Source organism: Amphiura filiformis, chromosome 2, assembly GCF_039555335.1.
Source record: "Amphiura filiformis chromosome 2, Afil_fr2py, whole genome shotgun sequence".
In the NCBI taxonomy this organism is placed as follows: domain Eukaryota; kingdom Metazoa; phylum Echinodermata; class Ophiuroidea; order Amphilepidida; family Amphiuridae; genus Amphiura; species Amphiura filiformis.
Window position 1 is genome coordinate 17277482 of NC_092629.1, and position 27071 is coordinate 17304552.

At 35.4% G+C, this 27071-nt stretch overlaps 1 protein-coding gene across 1 annotated transcript; it reads left to right on the top strand.

Moving 5' to 3' along the window:
* The first annotated feature begins 1714 nt into the window (after positions 1–1714).
* On the top strand, positions 1715–25618 carry LOC140145948 (ATP synthase subunit delta, mitochondrial-like). The gene is made up of 5 exons (XM_072167686.1): positions 1715–1930; positions 15956–16109; positions 18481–18569; positions 20778–20943; positions 22904–25618. The coding sequence occupies exons 1-4, from the start codon at positions 1781–1783 to the stop codon at positions 20904–20906; spliced, it is 522 nt and encodes a 173-aa protein (XP_072023787.1). The 5' UTR covers positions 1715–1780; the 3' UTR covers positions 20907–20943; positions 22904–25618.
* Positions 25619–27071: the final 1453 nt, after the last annotated feature.

The following is a 27071-nucleotide window of genomic DNA, read 5'->3' on the forward strand; positions in this document are numbered from 1 at the left end:
CGTGGCCCAGAAAGTTAATGGCACTGAATTTTAGCGTTCTCAGACATTTTCTTGGAGGCCCCGTTGAATGACCCCCTTTTTGACCATAATCACCTTCGATAGACCCCTAGTGTCATACTCTGGTAGGGACAGGTACGTTACTTTCATATTCGAGTGCATGATGCCCCCCCCCCTCCCCCGGCGCACCCTCCATTTTTTTTTTCAAATAGGGCCTACTCAGGGGGCCACATTTCCCCTGGGTATTAAGAAATGTCCGTTTTTGCTTCTACTTCGGACAGCTGTACACTTACGTTTTAAACGATGATAACAACATTAGTGTCAAAATGGTGCTTCAATTGAGCCTTTATTTTACCCCGGGGGTACACATAGTATAATACAAGCGGCTAGGGGACGCAGGGGTAACCTTATCAATCAAATACTTCATCTATTGTGTCCAATACTTAATAAGTAATCGATGTCGATAAAACTTCAACAAGGCCTAACTGCACGCGATTGTGAGAGACAAGCTTTTCAGCCTACAATGAATTTTTTTAATTATTATTTTTTATTTGGTTAAAAAAGCAGGATAATAAATCTTAAGTGTTTTCAAATTTATACAAATATATTTTTGTAGTAACCCAGCGAACACAAAACATTTTAAAACTGTGTTGTAAGGAGGTTGTAGGCCTATTTGGGGTTTTGGTTTTGGTAAAAACCCTTTAATAACATTAAATGTCGGGTTATATAAAGGTCATTAAAACGTTTTAAAATAAAACACACCACAACAATATTTTTAAAATGTTTTCAAAATGTTATTGTTAAAAAACTGATTCCAAACATTTTTTTGTGAAATATTTTGTCAACACTTAAATAACATTATGTTAGAATATTTACAGTAAGTTATCAACAAATATTTTGAATGTTATTAAAACGTTTTATATCGTCTGTTTACCCATATAACCCGACATTTAAATATTTTCTGACAACTTTTTCTAACTTTTTGCGAATGATCTCGAAAATGCTTTTGTGTTTGCTTGGAAGATTGCTTCTTTTTAGTAGGCCCTAATACGTATTTATTTATTTTCACTGATATATTTAGTGTAGCAATATTATTGTTATTATTTTATATATTGTTTTATTCAATTTTGCACTATGTTCAAAATCTCATCTTTTCTGGTTCATTATGGTCTTTCAAACTTTCACATTAAAATGTAGATTAGGCCTATGTGGTATCTTATACCAGGAAAGTTGAGGCTATAGTTCAAGTTCAAGTTATTTTATTGACATCACCAAACAAATAGGTACAGTCAAGTTATACAATAGATACACATATAGAAAATATAAAAGAGAATAAGTAAATTATAAAACTAAACTATTAAACATCTAGGTTACTACGTGCTTCAAAAGCAGAGTTTACAAAAGTAAGAACAGGTTTTATACATAAATAAATGGCCAATGATTTAACATAAAAGTGGGAATATTTTAACTTTATAACACTAAGTTTGAAATCAAAAGTTTTAATATTCATTTAAAATTGTATTGTTATTATTATTATTATTATTAGTGTTATTTAAATATTGCACCACCCCTAAAATCCCGGTTTATTATTATTTGGCTGGGTACTTTTGGGTCACCCTATATCCACGCGGCGCTAGGTAGCCTAAGTTTTTAATCCCCTGTTTTTAGCGTCGGTTTTTTTCATCCACGTACCATTGCGTAGATGTTGTAAAAGATAAGTACTATTTCTATAGTCAGCCATCCATTTTCCTGCTGTGCACGGTGCCGAATTCTGCCATCCAAAATGTCGATGATTCGCAATATTTTGAGACTTTCTGGTGCCGTTCACCAATGTAGAAATGCAGCAAGGTTAGCTCAGCCAGTAAGAACATATGCTGAGGAAGCTGTCAGAGCCAGCTCTCAAATGTCATTTTCATTTGGGTGTCCAGGACAGGTAAGCTTAAAAATATAGGACATTATTAGGCTTAGGGCCCTACTCTGCCATGTTTGGCCGAGTAACGTAGCTAGCCCTAGAACTCTGGCCATAGTATCCGTTTTTACTTCCACTAGGGCCAGAGGCACTTACATTGAAAAAATTGTTGGAGATGGTTGAACGCAACAGAACAAATAAATGATGAAAATTGACCTTTTCATTGTGTTCGTGGGTCACCGCAAGAGCTGTAAAATTCCATTTGAAAAAACATATTTTTCATATTATGCACACTTTCCTCGGCAAGTCTATTTTGCATAACAGAAAGTGCATAACTGCATAATGGGATTTGCAGACTAAAAGGACAGAGGACTTGGGGAGTTATTCATTCCTACGAGTTACAGTGTCTGCCAAAATAACCTCATCTCCTATGGCAAAGTTCATTAACACCATTCAATAAATATAGCTAAAAGTTGACCTCAAGTTAAAGAGTATGGGATTTTTTACCCAACAGACTCAAAGGTCATTCTATGCCTGTACAAGTGTATTGGGGAATAAAGCATGTTTGTGTTTTTTGTGTAATTTGTGGTATTAATTGTTTTAACAGGCCTCATGTTCCAAGGATGTCTGTCTTTATATTTATCATTTCAGCTTGTCATATTATGTCTCAAGTCAGTTGAGGAAATTTCTGATACTGTGTTGAGTTGCATGTTGGATCTGTAACCATGGTAATGGTGATAGAAAATACACACAATTTTGGACTTGGTCAATACCGAGGTCAATTAGACATGAAATTGCAGAAGTTTAAAATGATTTTGTATTGCTCGCCTGCCTGGTATAAATATTAGTCTGATATTAATTTGTAACATTTTTATAAGATTACAGTGGCAGGGCAAGGGGAATTTGCCCCCCCCCCATTTTTTTGCCCCCCCCCCCCCACTTTTGAGGAAAAAACCCCAAAATTACGTAAATTTGGGCGATTAAAAATAAAAACATTTTTCTAGTCCGAGTTTTCAAAAAAAAATAGACAGGAAATTGTTCCGACTTTTGTCGGAATTGCAACTTTTTTGGGTAGGCCTACCCATAAAATCCTTGAGACCCCCTCCCCCAAATACTAGTAAACTGAAATGCATTATTTCATCAAATTTGCATTGTGTAATTTGGTAGGCCAATAACAATATTACTTTAGGCCTAGTATACGATATCTAAGACTGAAAATGAACTTAATGAAGAAAAAACAGAGTAATATTATAGGCCTATATGTTTTCTTATATCCACTATAAAACAAAAGAAATTGAAATATACATGGATTAGCTTTTGTGTTGAGAATCTGTGATGATTTCGACTTTCCACTGCCAATATTAATCCACAAAAAACAAAACAATTGGAAACAACACAAATCCTGTGAGGTACTACTTCCCGAGATCAATGCTTGGAATGTTCTGGAGTTGTGTTGAGAATCTGTGTTTTAACCTCTCATTTTAATTTTAATCTGGAAATGATATTAAGACATTAAAAGTTTACTTGACAACATTTTTATGAGTACCATATAACATTTATGTATACAGATAGACTAAGATATAAGATATAGACTAAGATAAGATAAATAAACATTAAACCATGCCCCACATAAATTAGCATGAATTTGCTATGTGTTCATATTTTGTTTTATGCTAAACATGATATTGTACAGTACAGTGAAAATTCTACTGAATGCTGGGAAATCATTCGGGATCATGATTCTTTAAGTGGAAATTATGTTTTGTTTTATATTATTGGCACCTACCAGGGATGTGAGAGCCTATCCTATATAGTAGTTTGGCCAAGCCCATATTTAAGACCTTGCCTGCAGGATCTCACGTCCTTGGGTATACAGAAACTCATACTCCACAACTTGAGTTTGCATTTTAAGCACTTACTGTTGTATGAGGCTATTGAACTACCGGGTATGTTATTGGAAATGAGGCTGGTTTGCTTCCAAAGGCTTGAAACAAGTCTAACGCTTATCGAAGAAAAAGTCTACCACCATGATTTTGGAAGTACAAGGCATAAACAAATGCAGTGCAACTCCTCACTCTTGGGAGCTCTACATGATTTTACTCATTTAGCCTGAGAATCTTTGGCATTTTGGTATGCAGGTTTATGCAGTTTTATGCACATTCTGTTATGCAAAATAGACTTGCCGCACTTTCCCTACCTATTTAAATGAACCTCAATATTGACCATCATATTGTACCCATTTGTGTTAGGCCGTATAATTTTTTTTTTTTTTTTTTCCAATGTAAAATTAGCATTGTCAGTAGTTTTCGGTCTTCTCCAACAGTGCTCGAGAAGCGATGAGGCCTTTTTTTTTTTTTTTTCAAATGTCAGATTCTGAGGATAAACCCCTAGAGTACCACAAAAGACTTGGAAGTGATGCTTGTTCTCTAATAAACTTATTTATATGTATGAAGATTTCATAAATCATTCCAAAGTCTAAAAAATTGAAAAATCTAAAAAAAAAAAAAAAAATCTGACAAATCCCAGAAATTGAGGAGGAGGGGACGAGAACCAAAATATTAATTTTACACGGCCTTACCTTCAATTCGACGATCCCTGTTGATTTGCCGTGAAAACGCTTGCATTTACTTGGAGGGAATTGTTCGGTTCTTCCGTTATTTACATCATTGGCATCATTTGACCTCTTGACCTGATGCGAAATCTTCCCTATAATTGAAGACCGAATTGAAAAAGACTAGTTTGCGTATGACGTCCTGTCAACCAGACCTGAAAAATGCAGGTCAGCAACCAGTCACGCTGCGCCTTTGCCCTGACGTCAGACGCAACCTAGTCTTTTTAATTCGGTCTCCAATTACCATCATGCAACCGCATCTGACCTCGCCACATTCCGGGGGCGTCATGTCCATTTTACTTGTGGGGTGGATAAATGACGGAGTAGTGGACTAGGAATAGTAAATTAACATGAAACGTAAAACACCTGTATAAAGCGAGAATAACTCACGCATGTCCGACCGGCCGCCGCCCGTTGGAATAAAAAATACACGCTGGATTGTCTTGGAACTCCAAATGCTTTAGTTACAAACAGAGATTGCGCTAGTAAAAATGCATTTCAGCCCCTGCCAAAGTTCATTTTCGGACTCCCCCGTAAAGTAGAATAGTCCAGATTATCGTAACCTTTGACATTGCCAATATCACACAAATGTCGTCTATTTCATACCGTAAAGAAGTATGAGCAAGTTTCTGAAGAATATTGGTAAGTTTAAAGGCCAGATATCAGGCTAACGAATATGATCTGCATATATATAGAAAGATCCGATCGTTGTCCGAATGTCAAAATTTGATAAATGTCAATGGTACAATTCCAAGCACGTGAAAGTCGTGAGGCCATTTCTCAACACAATACCTGTCAGAGGATAATTTACATAGGCACAAAAGACCGTGTTCAACGTAGCGTTACTCAGCCAAACATGGCAGAGTAGGTCCCGGATGGTCGTACATATTCCTATCTCCACAACGTTATACCTTTCCAACAAGGAAAGAGATACAAAAGGCGAACGTCTAAACGTAGCCCTAGAACTCTGGCCATAGTATCCGTTTTTACTTCTACTAGGGCCAGAGGCACTTACATTGAAAATTTTGTTGGAGATGCTTGAACGATCTAGTACAAAAAATGACAGCATTTCAATGCTTGATCGAGGTCACTTATTAACATGATAAAACCCACTTGAGAACACACAATCGCGGTCATTTCTAAAGATGCATTTATACTCAATCGCTTTTGGAGAAACCTGAATCGCACGCATGGTCAGTGTACTAAATCGCCGTCGTATTTGCCTGCTGAGCATGCGCATGATTCGCTGTTTTTCAAAAGCGACACGTAAACCTATATTGATACCCTCTGTCGGTCAACATTCTCTAAAATTGCACACATAACTTGTGTAGTTAGCGACAATGATTCAGTCTGGGTATAAACACAGCTTTACACAATGACTAATTTACATAGGCACAAAAGACCGTGTTCATGTACCGTTACTCAGCCAAACATGGCAGAATAGGTCCCGGATCTTCTGTACATGTTCCTATCTCCTCAACGTTATACCTTTCCAACAAGGAAAGAGATACGAAAGGCAAACGTCTAGAGTAACGGTACATGAACAAGTATTCATTGTGAAGCTGAGTTTATACTTATACCCCTGGACTGAATCACTGTCGTTTACCATGTTTACAATTTCTGCACAAGTTGAAGTTATGTGTGGAATCTTAAAGGGCATTTCGTGATCCACAGCCTCATCCCCTAGACTCGCTTGCCAGTCCTATATACGCCGTACCTATGTATATTGAGGACTGGCTTACGCCATTTTGGATGTCAATGGGAAATACACACTTAACGATTTGCGCGCCGGTTAGAAACTTGAAAAAAAATCTTTAAAATTTCATCAATGTATATAAAAGTGGTACCAACCGTATTGTGCTTGCTAATTTAAGACTCGGTTGAAACAAAATTAAGGATCGAAAGCATTTTAGTGTCCAAAAGGCAAAATTATCGTCAAAGTTCTGCGAAATAGGCACCCTTGCGAAGGGTTCAGAATTGAATCAATCGGGAGCGAAAATATCCGATCTTTGCGATCAAAAACACAAAATTACAACTTTAAACATACTATTGGCAAAAGACATTATTACCAAACAATACAGAATAGAAAATTTGACATCATTTTCTCAAAATATTGAAAAATTTGCTCACTAGACATCGAAAAAGTTCGCAATCCAATTCCCGTTCAAACGCGTGGGAAACTGAAAGTGCGATAATCATGACTATCATCCCCCCACTTTTCTCAAAAAAAGTTGAGATTTTTATATCACTGGAAACCTCTGGCTACATAATGTTTATACATGTACAAAATATTTCTTGCAGATTTAATTGGTTTTGCAAAGAAATGTAGCACAGTGACTTTTGGCACAAGAGATCCACCAAAAAATGAGTATTTCTTCTGCGATGAAATGCTGAAGTCTGAGGAAAGCACAACATGCCTCGGCGTTGAGCTCAGTAATACCTTGAGCTGGAACAACCAGACCCAGGCAGTGACAAAGAAAGCTCAAAAAGTGCTGGGTATGGTTAGGAGGAACTTATGGAATTGCCCTGAAAGAGTCAAAGTCACAGCTTACATCTCGCTTGTGCGACCACACCTTGAGTATGCTGCAGGGGCTTGGTACCCATACAGGAAGAAGAACATAATGTCCTTGGAAAGAATCCAAAGGCAAGCTGCCCGTTTTTGTAAAAGGGAATACTCAAGAGAAAAGGGAACCGTCACAAAACTTCTTTCTGACCTGGATTGGGAGAGCGCTAGAAACCAGAAGACTTATGCACAGACTTTCTTTGCTCTATAAGATTCGCCATGAACTAATTGACATCTCCATGAGTAAATATCTCACACCAAATCCAAGATCAAGCAGACCTCATAACCAGAAATACATCAAGCCAGCAACCAGAATTGATGCATACAAATATTCATTTTCCCGCATCAATTGAACTGTGGAATAAACTGCCTGCGAAGTAGTTGAAGCAAAAACCTTGCAGAGCTTCAAGTCATCACTGCGCCAACCATTGCAGTGATGTTCAACTTAATACAATTCATTAATTTTTTCTGCACATCTCCATGCGAGCTCATCGGTCAAGTTGACTTTAATATATGCTTTTAGCACAACGTCGGCTTACCAGAACCAGAACCAGATATCGTGAAATTTGAATTTCGTTCTGGTTCCGAATTCGGCACATTTACACTACATGCAATCATAAGAAAATGGTCAACTTTGGGCTTGTTGTTTTATATGAAGTCAACCTATACAATTACTGGGACTTAGCAAAGTTTTAATTTAAGACTGGTAGTTATATAAAAGTGATGTTTTATCAATTTTGAAGGTGGACCACATCGACTTTAGGGCCCCTGAAAATGTTGAATTTACAATAAATGTCATCTTCGTGAGGGCGCTGTTTGAAATGTAAATGAGTTGTGACCTCAATTTTTTGGATATGCATTGTATTTATCCTATATATAGCATCAGTGATAACAAAAAATAATTAATCTGACAAAAAATGTGAGTTTAAGGGGCTAAACTTGCCAGTTTACAAAACCTTACATTTTTTCTTGCATATTTAATGACCCCGTGACACAACGCACAATTACAGAATTTTTTCATTTTTTATTTTTTGACAAATTGGGCATGCAGTTAGTGTATATATACATAGTCTCAGACCTCTCTTTCTTTTTATAAAGAATGCACAGACTCCCAAAGATGAAATTTATTTAAAGGGCAACTTTTGGGTCCAAATTTAGACCCCCTACTCCAACTTTAAATGGCTGCCACAGAAAATCCGTAGAAGAGCTACAAACCTCAAATTTGCAGGTTTTAATATTTTTACAGGTACAACATATGACTAAAATATAAAGCAAATCTGAGGGGGTCAGGTGGGCGCCTCCTTGATTTCATATGGAGTAACCCAGGGGCAAATCTTCTCGTTTTATTGGTGGCATCGGTATCAATGTAGCTTACATGCTTTTGAAGATAGAAGCCAAAAGGAGGTACATCACTGATGATTTAAATTCACTTCATTTTGGAAAGCTTACTATCAACGGATTTCGTTAAAATTTTGGATATGTGTTGCTAACACATTAGGGAAATAATGTTGATATGTAAAATGGGAATAAGTGGTCCCTGATTTCTTTTATGACTTCATGAACTTGGTGCTCCACAATTATCAAAAAACGAACCAGTTAAAATGCTTCTATTTTCAATGTCGAGCTATATTTTGTATTTTGAACTTGCAACACTATGTCACTGAAACTTAATTAAGCCATAGGTAACAGGTTACCACAACCACACTACAGCAATGTTGAAAAAGATTGTATTTTTTGTCACCTATACCACCATATTAGGTAGTTTTCCGTAAGCTTCATTTTTGTGATTTTGGTAACTATTTTATATTTATTTGCCCAATCCAACTCAACTAGGCAATCTAAATTGTACTCACCATTTACATCCCAAGGTATTTTAGTATATCCACCTCACACATTTCCATTATATATCCAGTAACAGACAAAATATCAAAATTGATGCCTCATTATGACATGTATGATATCACAGGCTATCACATGTATTCAAAATTGATGCCTGAATTTGACCTGAACCAATTGACCTATAACCTGACCTTTGATGACCTTATAGCCTTTTTAATCTCTTTTCCTAACAACATATTATAGAAGATACATACATGTTGTAGTATTAAATTGGCTATGTGGAAGAGATTATTTAGGCCTATTTAATTTATTCAGTGTTATAATCAGTGAGTATATTTCTATAGATAGTATAACAAAGGATTTAATGTATTCTATTCATGTACATTCTACTTGGACATGTTCAATAGGATAAATTATGGTTTGTTATGAAACACACATCTTAGTTACCAGGATACAGTAAACAAAAAAATATATAGGGCTAAAATGATTTTCTAAAATGGTTTAAAACCACTTTTTATGTGGAGATATTTTATAAGTTCAGGACATGAGATGATGAACATATTTATATACTTTATAAATTTGCAACAAAAAAAAGAAGATGGGTACTGATGAAAACCAGGGTATTAAATCGCCTTAATGAAAGAAGCTGAAGGATTTCTTTTAATTTATTTAAATGAAGTATGTCTGCTCCCCTGAAAATCACACATAAAAGAAATCACACAAATGCCTTAGTTATTTCATTATATGGTGAAAACTGCACTTTTTTTGACATTTTGATGTTTCATCTTCAAAAAGCACATTTTGAAAGCTGTAATTTAAAGGAATTCTAAATTTACTACCGGGTGACATTTCTAAATGTGTTATATGCACCTAAGTTTTGAAATTAAAATCATTTGCATATTTGAATTACCGTACAGAAAAAATGTGACCCAAAGAAAGATTTGTCAAAAATCTCCAAAATAATGTCCCCTCCTTTACATTTGATTTTATGAAGCACTATAAATCAATTTAAAACACTTCCAAATTGTGCAGAATGGATGAAAAGTTTCATGTGTATCCTGTAATTCAAAGTACCAAAAGTCATGATTGTACATCAAGTGGCGGAGTGGGGACGAGTGTTACCAAAAAAAAAAAAAAAAAACCATGTCCCCTCTACAGCATTATTCTCTCTGCAATATATTTTTGCAGTTAGGTACCATGTTTTTAAATTACATTTTTAATAGCTCAAGGTGCAACCATTGTAGGGATAAGAACCAATTTTTGATATTCACTATAGATTTTTTTCTTTTGCCACATCCAAAAATGTCCCCTCCTTTACGCTTGATAATACAAAATCATGACTTTGTCTAATTTTATATATTCCCACACTGATAGAGTGGTGAAAAGTAGTTAAATTTCATAATAGGTCGCATGTCATAAGTTGGGTACAATTTCCATTACATGGTCAAAAATGACAAAAAATGTGTTTTTGGATATGTTGTATATATTGACAATCTCTAATAATTAACACCATTTTTAACCTTAACACATGCTTCATTTTTGAGATAATGCTTAATTAGTAATTAATTAATACACAGGTGTCTATGTAAATCTCAATTTTCAAATGCGTTTTTCTCAAATCGGACCTCAATTACAAAAATGACTGTAAATTTTTTATTTTATGCAAGAATGTCATCAGATTTGGAGGATATGTTCTGAATACATTAATGCTTCAAATGAACTTTTTAAAATAATTGTACGTAAGTTAATTAAATTGTGAAGGTCAATGACCTTTTTACGAGTAATTAGCAAGATGGTTATTCTATTATTGAGGAAATGAATATCAAGAAGAGAAATGAACATTAGCATATTGCTAAAATTACTGAAATTCAACTAGGATTTCATTAAAAATGAAAAAAAATGGAACATATAACCCTTAAGGTGGTACTACACACCTTAATAAATTTGTGACTATTTTTGCATTTTTCTCAAAAAATAATATCACACTGGTAACAAAAGTCATGTATATTAGAGGTCAAGAATCCAGTTACTACACTGGAATTTCAGTGACTCAAGACAAGCGGTACATTATTTATGATAAGAAAAGAGGTACCGCTAGAACATACCTCATTTCTTAACATATATAATGACCCCTTGTCTTGAATCACTGAAATTTCAGTTAAGTAATTGGATTCCTTGCCCCTATAATATACATAACTTTTGTTACCAGTGTGTAGTTACTTTTTGAGAAAAATGCAAAATTAATCACAAAATTTATCAGGGGGTGTAGTACCACCTTAAGTAGTCAGTAATTGTTTTAGTTGTACAAATTCAACATTCAAAGCTGTCAATACATCATACCCTCCCTATATTTGACAAAAGTAACCAGTAGTTTTGACATGCTGACATGTGAATTTTCACATAGGCCCTATTGCACACTCCCGCATCCGCCTGCTCCACATCCGCCTGCTCCTCCACCCCTGGCATTTTTCATTTCAACTGATGTGATTTTTTTACGAATAATGTATAATTATATGCTTCAGTAGACTGAAAGAGTATAATATTAGGCTTAAAATGAGGTATCAACCACTGCTGTAGGATATGGGGTTACGGAAAGCCAGTCAAATTTGTATCGCAATTTTCAGAAAAGTGTAATCCCTCCACCCTTTTAGCATACCCAACTTATGACATGCGACCAATAGGAACTGCTGATGATGATTAACCCTAACACCCAAAAATCTTACAAAATCTTATGATGAAAAAATCTGCAGGGTCTTCGATGACATAATCACCCTAAGTGTTATGCATGCGGAATTGCTGGCCGGGCAGCAATAACCCGATGTAGCTACCGGTCCGTGATCGTGTGCTTGGCATGCGAGGGGTCAAAGGTTCGAATTCCGTTTTTTAATAATCAAAATTCTTCTTCTCCTTGACTTTTTCGGATCTTGTTTGACTTCCGATCCCAAAAAGCAGGGTCCAGTGTTAGGGTTAAGTGTGATTTTTGGAGAAATAATTTGCAATTCCAATTTTAAGATTTCAGCCTGTCAAAAAAAATGTGTCCCCTCCTTTACGATCAATGTTTTTTGCATTTTATTCAAATAATAGGATTGTCTTTGTTTGAACTAAAGAAAAGTGAACCTAGGAAGATGGGTCGGATACAAGCAGACATAAAAATAACAAAATCCACTTGGTCAATGTTATTATTTTGATTTTATGCTCCAAATAGTCAACAAAGATCACATTAAGATACTCTGATTTTGCACCCTTGTGAAACCCACTTGTGTACCCTGATTGTGAAACAGCCAACAAAGTTGTCAGGGACAGAGAAATTAGTTCTTTATATCCAAATTTCATTATATCAGGGTTGTAAAAACAATAAATAACAAGATAATTTTGTATCATGGTTCTGGAAAAATACTTTATAACAGGGTTTTTCTTGTATCAGATTTCGTTATAATGAGGTTTTACTGTAATCACATGTGGCACATCCTCAAGAAATTTGGGCATTATATCTCTTTTCATTTGACCGTGGCACCATTTTTCATATTCTCAGGAAGCCTTCCATTGAAACGTACACATTTTAAAGTGCATTGACCCCTGTACAGTTGAATGGCAGCGTTGTATGACATATGACATTCAAATGGCTGCCAAAATCAAACCGTACAATGTAAATTACTCAATAGGTACTACCTTTAATTATCTTCATACATGTACACCATTGAAATTTCCGTTTTAAATATCGTTTGCAAGTTAAATGCGAAGCGCCCTCATATCCTTATTTGGACGTAAAATGGCCATTTTAATAAAACGACAACTTCATTTTTTATGCAACTTTATCGATTACATACAAATCAATAACAACTTTAACAGAATCAGGCATATGATGATTGTTGATGAAAATATTGATTTTCAGACCCCCCTTTCCAAATACTTGTTTTGGCTGGCATCTTCTCATTTTTTGGCCGATTGGATTAAAAAGGTGTCAAAATGCTTAGGAGATCATACTGCATCAAATAAGCTGGTTCCCTAAGAAATTTGAAGGCAAGCATCATCATTCTTTAACCCACCACTAATTCCAAAGTACAAGTAAGGTCATGTTCACATATGAATTATTTACCCGGGACCCGAGTTAATCCGGGTTGTACCCGGGTCCCGGGTTCAAAAATTCTCTGTTCACACTATAGCCACTCTCATGAAGAAAATTGACCCGGGTTGATTATTTTACCTAAGCCTACTGATGATGCAGGCGTATACATATAACATATTCTGTCATTGACTATTACCGGTATATATAACAGGCTCCCGGCCTAACTATGCTAATTTTTTAAATTTTATTTTCTAATTCCACCTTATGTAATTTATGTAGTTGCTTCTGTTTTGGGTTAAAAACTCACAACAATAATTGTTACTTCTTGATTCGATAATACTAGTAATTTGTTTGCATGAAAATAACTTTCTTATCTCAGGAATAGATGTTTATTGATTTTATTGCCAAAGAACTGAATCATTCTTTTCCCAGTGCAGACAGAAACAATAGAAACGGGGTGATAATGGTTGTATTTTACTTCAAGTAATGCGGGTCAAGCAGTGAATTTCTGTTCACACTACAATTGACCCGGGTCATACCCGGGTTTGACCCGGGTTTTAACCTACTCTTTCCTAGGTTGAAAAAAATTGACCCGGGTCAATTTTTTTGAGGTTTTTTCCTGTTCACACTTATAACCAACCCGGGTTGTACCCGGGACCCAGGGCAAAACAGGCATAGTGTGAACACGACCTAAGTCAACAGATACATGTAAACTGGTCCCAAAAAGTAACTTACCAGGTAAGAAATTCGTCTGTCAAGTTCAAACGACAAATCGTATTATACTGAATAGCATATGAGTGGAAGCGGTGTACATTTACGCTGAGTTTGACACCTCATTTGTCGCATAAACAGATCAAAACTTTTGAAGTTATGCTCATTTGAACAAGCCTACTATCAAATTTGAAAGTTGCAGGTCCGCCCCAATGAATTCACACAATAAACAGACACATGAAATGATGTTCAGAACTTGTATTCTTTGTCAACTCACACTTTCCTGCTCAAACCTTCCTCACATGAACCATCTTAACAGTCTTCAATACTCTGGACACACCCAAGGTCCCCTAAATCCCTGGTCATCATATTGATTCTTTCATTCGACTTAATTTCTTCAGATGATTGAATAAGGACAATTGTCATTGAACTTTGATCATTCTTCATCCTCACAAGAAGCAATAGGAAAGTTAGTCATGCAAAGAAGAAGAGGAGAGCACTGATTACACCTGTATACTGCCAACCATCTCAAGTGGTATGAGTGCAACTTTCATTCCAGTGGATAGGTTCGGTTAAATAAGCATAACTTCAAAAATACTCATCCGTTTGCAACAAATGAGGTGTCAAAATTAGCGTAAATTAACACTGCTTCCACTCATATCCCATTTAGTGTAACACAATTTGTCGTTTGAATTTGACAGACAAATTTCTTACCTGGTAAGTTTCTTTTTTGGAGCAGTTTACATGTGTAAGTTAAATTTTATACCATGATTTGCTATGTTTGTAATTGCAGTTTTAAAAACCTTTAACATCAAGTGTCAGTTACAATGGAAATTTCCCAACCTTAAACATATTTTTAATTTTAAGTTTTAATTGGGTTCCTAAGATAATTTGAATGTCTAACTTAACTTCATGTACAAATACTACTTGATAAAAGGAACCTCCCAGCCAAGTTTCACAGAAATTGGAGTTATTTTTAGAATTGGCAATTCAAGCGATTTGTGTTTCGGAGGCTTCAGTTAACAACACAAGTGATCATAAAAGTAAAATATTTGTTTAACTTTAACTACAAGTTGACATGAAAAAATAGGTAAAAAATATCACATTACCAATTTTCATGCTTTGCTTCTAAGTCTCAGTTGTGACAAAAAGTAAATTATCACAGCAATTGAAATGAGGCTTTTGTTTCGGAGGCTTCATGTTTTAACAATGGTTTAACATTGCAGAAGCAGTTTTTTTTTTAAAGAACACTGTTCGGATCATCTAAGCTGTTATTTTCTTGTGTGTATTGATTCAATAATTCTATGCGGCAGATATTGTAGATTTATCACACTTCAATTTTTTCACCCATTTGTTAAGTATCGTGTTAACTTGCATGTGAAGCCTCCGAAACAGGCTTTCTAGGGTATCAGTAAATTTTTCAAACACTTTTTTAAATTTATGACATTCTGCACATGTCAAGTAACAATTACAATGCAGATATCAGTATGAAACACACCAATTTAGATGTGCAAAGATGATAATTAATGTTATTGTTGTTTAGGAGACTTCATTTGTTTTGGAGGCTTCAAGTGTTAACGGAAAGTTTGTATTGGGTCCCATTTTCAAAGCGGTGATGTATATCTCCACTAGTTCAAAAACAAGTGACTTGAGGATCTACTTTACTACTTTTTTGATTGGATGAGCTCTTATTTATATTTGCACAAGCTAGCTGAACAGTTTGTTTCAGAGGCTTCAAAAGAAAATGGCCTCTATGAAGTCAAGATTTTATAAAAAATTAAAAAGCTTGCAAATTGAGATCGTTTTAGCATCTAGTAGAAGTTAAGTAATCAACTGTTATGAATCAAGAAGAAATAACAAAGAATTATGAACCAAAGCTATACCCACAAAGTTTGTGAACAATTGTTAACGGAAACTCAAGCCTCGAACCGACAAATAACAAAGTCCGGTTCTCAAAAATACAGGGCTGTACAATTAAAACTAATGTGGCAGTTTTTACTGAGCATATGACTACACTTTCAGCATAAGAAAAATTGCCAATTGGCAACTTTTTTCAGCTTTCATTTGGAAGTTGTCAAGTCTATATATTTCAATGAAGCAGTTAGAATTATCGGCAATAATTTATCGTATCGCAATAATTAATATTTTCTCACAATATTTTTGTCTAGTGCGATATTGCAATGCACACCCTCATCTCACACTAATCAAGGCTCATTTGACCAGTTCATGACATCTGTGTTGTTGTTGTTGTTGTTGCAGATGTTTTATAGTGAAGCTAATGTAAAACAGATAGACGTTCCTTCAATGACTGGTTCATTTGGTATCTTAGCACAACACGTCCCAATGCTGGCTGCCCTGAAACCGGGATTGCTCATAGTACATGAACACGATGGTACCAGCAATCGTTATTTCGGTAAGTCTTAGCGCAGCACGTCCCAATGCTGGCTGCCCTGAAACCAGGATTGCTCATAGTACATGAACATGATGGTACCAGCAATCGTTATTTCGGTAAGTCTTAGCGCAGCACGTCCCAATGCTGGCTGCCCTGAAACCAGGATTGCTCATAGTACATGAACAAGATGGCACCAGCAATCGTTATTTTGGTAAGTCTTACATGTAGCACCACACGTCCCAATGCTGGCTGCCCTTAAACCTGATTACGGTACATGAACATGTTGGCATAGCAATCGATATTTCGGTAAGTCTTAGCACAGCATATCCCAATGCTGTCTGCCAGGGTTTGATTTAACTTGTGCCGTGGAGCAACATGCTCCCCACTTTGGATAACTACTACACAAATTTGAGCTTGTATAGCAATCTTTTATAATGTTAACATATTTATATGCTAATATTATAATATTATAAGAACATCATCTAAATAAGGTTTTCGCTAAAAAATTGCTATGCACGTTTTTCAAAGTAAATCAAACCCTGCTGGCTGCCCTTGGGAGGCAGGGTTGTAGCTAGGCCAATTTCTATGCCAGGTGGCAAATTATTGTGAAGCAGAGCGTGCGTAGAGCGTGGAGCTCTCACGCTTACGGCCGGGGGTCCAGGGGCCCACTTTTAAAGTATCACCCCCCTAAAAAAAAAAAAAAATTTTTTGCTCTTCTTATGATGAAAAAATCATTTATTAAAAAAAAAAAAATCTGTTGGGAGGTTCTAGATGCCAGGTGGGTAGGGGTAAACTAAAAAGTTTGACTACAACACATGTAAATGTAATGTATGATGTGCCATTATATGAAACTAACAAAACAATACCAAAAGAATAATTTTTATGTCGTCCGTAGGAAAAAAGACAATCCCATGGCATCACAAGTCATGTGTCTGGCCATCAACAATTTGGTCTGTGTGTATGTTCGTCAACAATTTGGTCTCGTATGAACAGTTAAAATACTTGGGTCATAGCTGCACTATGGGAACCCTCATCAAAGGTCATTTGAGGTCAACTTGTAAATTGGCTGAAAATAGAAAATCTGTGTGTGTGTGTCCGTCCGTCAACAGTTCAAATCCTATTGCAACCATTATTATGTTTTGATGAATCCAAGTGTGTGAAAATATTGGATCCAAAACATAATAATGATAAAATTGGATACTTTACTCCCAATATTTATTGGTCTCGCTATACGTTTTAAAATATTTTTAAATTCATAGCTCGACCAATAAATATGGGCTCAATCGATCCAATTTTATATCAAACTTGGGTTATAGCTGCACTGTTAGTGTTCTACTGGTAGTGTTCGAGGTCATATACTGAGGTCAAAGATCATTTGAGGTCAACTTGTAAATTGGCTGAAAATGAAAAATCTGGTGATTCTGGTGCTCACTTGAACAGGTCACATCCAATTGTAAATTATTATGTTTTGATGAATCTAAGTGTGTAAAAATATTGGATTTGGCACACATGATAAAATTTGATGTTTTACGCTAGGGCTCAACCGATATGGCATTTGTCTACCGATCCGATATCGATGTTGTAATGATGTATGATTGCAATCCAGGTTACCCTGCTGATTTTAAAAAAGTACAGTGTCTGTTAGTTCATTAAAAAAAATTAACAATAACACACACATACACTGCAAAAACTCTGGTGTTAAAAGTAATACCGGTTGGTATCAATAGAGGACCGCACCAAGGTGTGTTGTTTTTGGTGTTATTGTTATACCTTCTAGATGTCAAAAATGACACCAAGAGAGTAAAAATAACAACCAAAAGTGTTTTTATTTGGTCCTCTATTTGACTCCAACCAGTGTCACTTTTAACACCCAAGTTTTTGCAGTGTAGCAGAAGCAGTTTCACCTTTAAAATTTACTGGTCTTCCAAATGATAATTAATTATGTATACATGTACAGGAGTGTATGCCTATTGATATGTAAAATTCCTGTCAAATTGAAATCTACCCACAATTACCAAAAATGATAAAATAATATACGAATAACTGAAAGGAAAGTTTTCTGACCATTTTAAGCCAAAATAATGAGGTCAAATGAAATAGATAAATAAATGAATGTCCAAAAATCAGGTTGGAAAATATTGTACACAGTTCTCACTAACACTTCGTCAATTATGCCTTCCATTTAATGTGCATTTTCGTGATTTTTGCCCTTGCCTTGAATTTTGCCCTTCCTTCTTTCATGTGCACCATAAATTTTGCATATCTGTGATCAATATTTCTAGGCTAAAACTCATACTAGGCCGATTCCTTGCAAATAGACAGACACCTTAAACCAGGATTGATCACTAATTTAAAAACCAATTTAAATTCAAACAATTTATTTGTTTTGCAGTGAGCAGTGGCAATGTAACAGTCAACGTTGACTCATCAGTTCAAATTTTAGCAGAATTAGCAGTGCCAGTCAGTGACCTTGACCCACAGGTAAGTCAACATGCTCATCTACCAGGGGCACAGTTCATTAACCTCAATACATTTGCACATTCATTGAATGACCTTTGAAAATTTGGGTACAAAAACTCATACTCTGCAACTTGAGGTCAAATTTTGCTCTATGATTGTTTAATTGAGGGTATTGATCTATGTTATTGGGATGAGGCCATTGTGGTCCATATAGTTCTAGTGGCATAGTTCACTAAACCTTCCGTCTACCATTCATTAATCATAGCTCAGCAGTTCAGCAGCGATTTCCAAATATGTATTTGAAGCATTACATGATTGTAATGCCCTATGTTGAGCAATATTGAGCCAATTAGAGAGCCCAATAAGTCCAACTGGGTTCCGACTATGTTAAAATATAATTGGTCCAGTTTGACCCCATAATGACCCCATAATCTGCAAATTTAAGAACTATGGGGTCCCAAACAATTTTTGGAGGTCTTTGGACACAAATTCTGACACAGTTATTAGAGAAAGGAAAAAAGGGGAAAAAGTAAATGAAAAGCTGAAACAGAAAAGAAAATGCTGGTAAAAAAGCAGAGGGGACATCATGTATGTGGTCCCTAGTTATAACAATGTTTTTAGTCTTGCAGACTGACTTTAATTACTGCATCAAATTTCTATGCCCATTTGTCTGCATTAACTTAGTAAAGTTTGTCATGTAATTTTTGCATTATTGCATAGGTATTATTATATCCCTGGCCCTGGTCCAAAATTTATGTTTACAAAGTTTGATGACTGATAAATATTGGAAGACATTCCATACCTTTTTCTATCATAACAAAATTTAACAATCCTTTGTCCTGCAGTATCTGTTTTCCTGTAATGCACTTGATTCTTAGCTACCAGATAAGATATCTTACACTTCCCACAATGCATTTCTTCAATATCAATTTTCTGTACTGATTTGCTATTAAGTGCAACGTGAGTCGATAGTGACAAAAAGTATCTCAATGTACAGAGCACATCCAGATCTTGCAACATATGCTTATTTCTGGACTATCAAGCCATGTTTAGCCAGTCTATTCTCAAATTGAAACAATGGGATCCTGTATGTATAAAGTAACAGCAGTGTCATATGATGTAATGAGTAGATGTGTCATGTTGCAAAGGATTCTGGGAAGGGTAATATATCTTCTCTGCTTAGCTACAAAAGTAACACGAGTCACTGGATCATGACGATGAAAAAATACAAAGATAATTATTAGTTTAAATCCTCATGAACCCAGTGTCCATAGAAACCTTTGAAAATAATTACTGATCAATGTATACATATATCATACCCGTGTCATGTCACACAGGTTTAACTACAAATTCTGTAGTAAGTCAACCATGTCAACACTAATATTGTTGACATGGTTGATGCACATGTAAATATGCGGAGTATTGCAGGGTAATCAACCTTTTTCATAATATTATTTACAAAAGTAATAGAAATACCATTCGGATTCCAATTTTTTTCGAACTCAGATTTCGGATTCCGATCCTTTTCATAAACGAACATAGCCAAGTTATGCCGATCGTTCAGATCTGGACATTACTAGTTTGGAACAATGGGAATGTAAAATGTCTACTTTATAGCTATTTCTTACAGTGTGGCTATTTCTTACAGTACCCGGTATGGCTATTTCTGGCAGTATGGCTATTTCTTACCGTATAGCTGTTTCTTGCAGTATAACCCCGGAGGGGGCCACTTACATTACGTGATGGACACCATGCTCATGTATGGATTCTCAAACGCACCCTAAAGCGAGTATTACTCAGCGTGCAAAACATACCCAAAACAAGTATTTTGCCATTTTTTTAACACTAAGAAAGTAAAAATTCATGTTCAGGTTCTTGTTTAATTTATAAGTAGTTTGATGTTTCTTAATGTTTTACCCTACGATTTGTTCTGATAGAAGCCAAACATTGCCTATTGCACCCTTTTTTATTTTGCTATTAAACTTTGGTACCCTAAGCAAATATTTGCTTTTTTCCTGATTTTTGGCATTTTTGACAACCTTAACAGGTACAGCGCTGTACTTGCCCAATGCTGAAAAACAACCCTTTTTACTTGTTTTTTAAACGAGCATGGTGTCCATCTTGAAATACAAGCCCCCCCCTCCCCGGAGTATTACTCTATACAAAGAAAAAGGACCCTGCCCACCTCAAAGTGCTTTTAATTAATATTGTATGATTATTTTTGTGCAGGCTGTCAAATCAGGTTTAACCAAGGCACAGCAAGAGTTATCATCAGCTTCAACTGACGAGGCCAAGGCAGAGGCCCAGATTGCTGTTGAAGTACACGAAGCAATGGAAAAAGCGATTGAAGGAAAATAATGTGGGATTGACTATCTTATGTGTAAATTAGCGAATGGTAAGTGTTTCTCTGCTCCTCATGAGGCCAAAAAATTAAATTGTTGTGTTGCCCTCAGCGACCGACCCTAAATCCTAAAAATCAGGGACGCATTTTTTTTTTTTGAATGACGATTTTACAGGTATGTCAAAAAATCAATGTTTTTCACTTAAATTTAACAAATTGATTATCTAACAAGTACCCAATAGTCAACATTTACAAATGTCCCTAATGGAAGAACTTAAGAAGCATTATTTAATTGTAAATATTAGTGGGGATTTTTAAAACTGAATATTCGGGGAAAAAGGAAGAAATCTGACCAACCAAACTTTCCCATTTTCCCCACTTCAGGGCAAAACAACAATTTTTTTTGGCATTGGGCCTAGAGACTTCACCAAGTCGTTTTGGCATTCTTAAGATAACATTTTGTAAAATCATTTTTGCAAACGCACAATGAGAAATTTTAAGGGTGCTATTTGATTAGCCCTATATATTACATTGCCTGCATTTCCCTGCGTAATAGCATGATACTCCTGCTATACAGGGTGCCCCAAACAGAACAGAACCCAATTTGAAAAGTTTATTTCTCAGAGTTTAGAGCAGCTATTCTCAGAAGTGTTACATTTATATCTTTCTAAGAATATGTGGAGAAGAAAAAGAAGCTAAAGTAACAAAATGGCAGCAGCTTTAATACGTTTGAGGGTCCAAAATCACTCTGTCCACAATGTTATTCAAAATGTCCAAAAATGTCATTTTGTCATTCAATGGGATGTATCCGATTTCCGACATTATTATGTTTTGATGAATCCAAGTATGTGAAAATATTGGATCCAACACATAATAATGATAAAATTGGATGCTTTACGCCCAATATTTATTGGTCTCGCTATGAGTTTTAAAATATTAGATTCCACTACGTCTCATCCAATATTTTAAAACTCATAGCTTGACCAATAAATATTGGCTCAATCGATCCAATATTATATCAGTATTGCGTTAGGCATGCATATTGGTAAACACCCTGGGCTTGTCAATCAACATTGGACATGCATGAATGAATTATCTTTATCTGATTTTTCACCACATAGTCGTAAGGAAGGGGTATGAACGTTTGGACAGTATTTATTGTGGGACATTAGAGCACATCAGACATATCGAATTGCATTCTGAATACAAAGAATGGCCTTCTGATATCAAATAATTTTGATTTTTTGAAATTCGCAATGCAATACTCATTTTATGGAAAATCATTAAAATTGATATTTTTGATATTTAACAGTACTCGAAGTAAACTTTATAAATCTGATGATTTCTACCTAAAGTGTATGTAGGTGGGATGAAAAGCCGACGATCAATTGAAAATTTTGACCTTTCATTATTGAAGATATGGATTTTTTCCCAAAACACCAAACAAAATTAGGTCTTTTGGGAAAAAAATCCATATCTTCAATATGAAAGGTCAAAATTTTCAATTGATCGTCGGCTTTTCCTTCCAGCTACATACACTTTAAGACTATATCATTAAATTTATAAAATTTACTTGAGGACTGTTATATCTCAAAATGTGAAAAATATCAAATTTTAATAATTTGTCATAAAATTTGCATTATATCGTGAATTTCATAAAATGAAAATTATTTGATATCAGAAAGACATTCTTCGTATTCAGAATGCAATTCGATAGGTCTGATGTGCTCTCATGTCCCACAAAAATGCTGTCGAAACGCTCAAAACGCTCATTGCAGTTCCCTTAAGAAGATACATATTTATAATATGTAATAATATTGGATATAGCTGCTCTCATCTCTGAGAAATTAAGCTCTCAAATCAGGTAAATTTCTTTTTGGACCACCCTGTATAACTATAAAAAAAAGGTCAGACCCCCATTTAATCGAGTATACAGTATTTTTCTGTGTTTCGGGCTCTTATTTGTGTAGTATTTAATTTATATTTATTTGTTCTGTGTGTTTATTTTTTACAGATGTGCAGCATAGCAGTGTTATATTCCCGACTTAACATGACTGTGTGACCAACCCTACCTAAACCAAACAGATTAGCCATTCATCTCATCATCATGCAGACAACACAATAGATAGTATTCCTAAACACACATTTCATTTGTACAATGAATTACAGGCATGAAAATTTTAAACGTTTTAGCTGATTTCAGTGTTTTTTGTTCTTATTGTTTCCTGTGTTTTTTCAGCCTATTTCTGAATCAAATTCACAGAAAATGGTAAAAAACATGGTTTTCAGTGGATTTTTCAAGATCAGTTTTCGTGCCTGGAATTACTATACAGGAGCATTGAACTATATATGCCAGATGAAGTGGGCTGTTCCACACCCCCACTGTGGAAGATTTTGGAATTCCAACCCAATTCAACTGTTAAATTACTCCAGATCCAACCATCTTTGTATGTGTCCAGCGCCTTAGTGCAAGTTTTCTTGGTTTTAGGCGCTATATAAGTTTCAGGGATTGATTGATTGATTGATTTTATCCATAAAAAAAGTCAGAAAGGTGTGGAAGATTTTGTAATTGGAAACAAAATTGTCTAATTTTAGGCCAAATTGTGCAAAATTCAGAGGTATTTTTTCAACTGGAATTTCGCATAAACCGAGCAAGATTTTCTAGCTGGTTTGACCATTGAAATGGCAGAAAAATCTTCAACAGGGGATGTGGATTTCAGATGGAATAGCCTATTTCATTCTCTCAGTGAAGGTACATCGTAATGGAATTTTGGGTTAAACATGTATCAGATGGAATTTTCCACAAAAAAAGATTGACATCTGGACTTTCATAAATGATAGTAACATTTGCAGACATGTACTTCACCATATTATTAGGATCTACAATGGGAGCTATTGTCTTTGCAGGCAACCAGGAAAGATGGTATTTGCATGCTGGAATTGCCCTTCTTATGCATTCCATGTCATCTGTAAAAAGTGTCAATAGGCATGCTTTAGATGAGTTGCTATGTTATTTCAATCACAATTGGCATTTTTTGTCTGTACCTTCATTGAGTGGGGAAAAAGAGTTATATGGAATATTTATATTATCATCAGCATCGGCTTATTCCAACTGTTCCAAAATCTTGACATACATGTAGTAACATCCTACATTGTGATGTGAGAAAAGTTGGCTGCTATAGTATTTTGCTGTGAACTTTTGACCAGAACGTACTTTTGTGATGTCAGTAAAGCACCTCCAAAGCATAGTTTGTGTGCTTTACACGTTGTTCGCCTTTTTAATTCTACGGCGGTACCTTGCACCTTGTTAGCATAGCTGAAGTATGCACTCGTCAAAGGTTTACAACAATTTACTATATATGAGTTTTGTTTAAATCAAAATATGATTTTGCAATACGTGTGTGGAAATCATTTTGTCAAATTGTACAGGGTGTCCCAAAACATTGTGATCATATGACCCAATTTAACATTGACCCCAGTGCATTATGAATTGGCTATTCCAGTTGAAATCCATACACCCCCTGTGGAAGACATGACCTTAATTTTCCACAGAGTGCAAGTTTCAAATGAGTTTACCTGAATTGGTGAATCCATTTGAATCTATACCCCCGTGTGGGGATTAAGGTTATGTCTTCCATATGGGTGCATGTGGATTTCCAATGGAGTAACACAATAAATGGTAACAATCAGTTCCCTTTGATTAGGACAAAGACTGCATAAACCAAATGTGATGGTAGATATGGATAATCTGCCTTAAGTACCGTATTCGTCCGAGTATAGTCCCACGCTCGAGTATAATCCCACCCCCATTTTTCTAAAAATTTCAGAATTTGTGAAAAAAAAAAAAATTTAATATGAAAATTGATAATTTGTATTAATTTCATACTCTATTAATGATTTCAAAATTCATTGAATTTAAATGCATTTTGAAATCATGAATAGACTATGACATGAATACAAAGTATCAATTTTCATATTAAAAATACAAAATATCTTGAATTTTTTTTTTTTTTTTTTTTTTAGGTCAACCATGAATGATCCTAGCATTTTTTGAAATTGAGTATAATCCCACCCCCAATTGTGAAAAATGTTCACATAAAAAACGGGTGGGACTATACTCGGACCAATACGGTAATAGAAATTGGTAAAACTACAAACTCTTGGCATTTGAAGTATGATATTTCAAATGTTGCACTTGCAATAGAGGTTGTAGGAGCATGCACCTCACCATGCTCAGTTTTAAATTTGGTTCAAGGAGTTTATCAAGTAAATTTATATAGTAAATTGCTGTAAACATTTGATGAGAGCTTCACTACTTATGTCGCATATTCACTGTGTTAAAACACCCGTCTCTGACGTGGCTACCGACACGGTCTGCTGTTGCTGAGTCAGCAAACTACTCATAGTTTACTTGCAGAAGTATGCTCTTGTCAAAAGTTTACAACAATTTCCTTGATGATGTTTAATCCCAATACAATATTGTAGTGACGTTGCAAGAGGAGTAAATAGCCAATTCAGTATGGGCTAATAAGTAACATCATTATACTATAATATGTGCAGGTATGATATTCAAAGAGCAAGATTACATTTATAAGTTATTTTAATTTTGTAATTGAAATGAGTAGAAATTATTTTGCATGTTTTGGAACACCTTGTATCTCTGAACCTGGTATGTGGAAATTGTAACATTGCAGATTTAAAAAATGAAAGTGTTTATTGATGAAAAATATTCTTGTGTGTATGTGTGAATTTAGTCATTACTGCTGTGCAATTACTTCCGTCAAGTTATGGAAACACCAGGGTTAACCCACCACTATAATCCAAGACAGAATTATAAAGACTAGTCACTGTCAATCAAACTTCCCTCGACCCTTGATTGGTGAAAACCACTGCAAAGGGAGTGAAAACCACCCGGAAAACCACGCGTAAAAGAGCAAAAAACACTATTTCAAGGCATTACTCTTTTTTTAGTAATGTCCCTTCTATCATACCTTGAATATGGTGTTTACTCAAGTTTTACGAGTGATTTTCACTCCCTTGGAGTAGTTTTCACTCTGGTACTCTTTTGGAGGTGAGTTTTTCACTTTTACATAAGAAAGTAAGGGGTGTCAAAGCTAAATCAAGTCTTGGCACTTCGGGGCATAGCATTGTGAACATGAATTCAATGTGAGTGAATCTGTCCTCATTTTTTGGGGGATTGACAAAATAGGATCAATCTTTGCCAAATAAAACGGACCAATCTCGGCACTAACTGGCAATAAAAGTCAAATTTTAATATATTTTTCAAATTTAATAAACATTAAGAACATATTGTCACGATTGTGTGACAAAGGAGTATTTTGTGATTTCAGCATGTTTTTATGATTTGTTTCAGTAGATATCTCTGAAAACAGCAGTAAAAGCATTTTCCCAAAATACCAGTTGATTCCGATTTTACATAAATGCATGATCATGCATATTACATTGCTCCATAGGCCACTGTAATTTCGTTCTAAATTTGATGATATTTTTGCCAAATGACTGAATCTGCTAGAAAGGTTTTGCACACATTCATGTATCCAGAGGTCTTTTGGTGGTATAAAAATTTTGGGAGGAAAAGGTTGGGGATGTTGCTGTGGATCACAAAATGTCCCTCCAAGCCTAAAGACTTTATACCATTTTTCGCCTGATATGCCACTGACGTCACTGCCGCATCTGGGTGAAAAATGGTATAGTACCTTCTACGATTTAATATCAGTCTATGCACTCTTAGCAAACACATTATATTTCAAACCAATTATTTATGTCTTTGAATGTGTGACTGAAGTTGTAAGAAACATGTGAAATTGCATGGTTAAATTTCCAAAATATAAACATTAACTTTTATTGCCAGTTAGTTGCAACTAAAGGATTGGGCTTAAGTTGTGACATGTTTCATTGTCAGGCCCGTTCCGACCATTAGGCCAGGTAAGGCGGCGAACGCAAGAGGGGCGCAAAAAAGAAATAACGGGAATGGAGAAAGAAAATGGGAGAAAAATTGAGGGCGGATGAAAAGAAAAAAATGGAATTACAGATAACAGGGCGGAAAAGGAAAAGGGGGATCTGAGAAAAGGAAAAAAGACACGGGCACGGGCGGTGAAAAGGAAGATGAAAATGGGCGGTGAAAAAACAGAAGAAAGAAATAATGGAAGAGAGGAGAACAA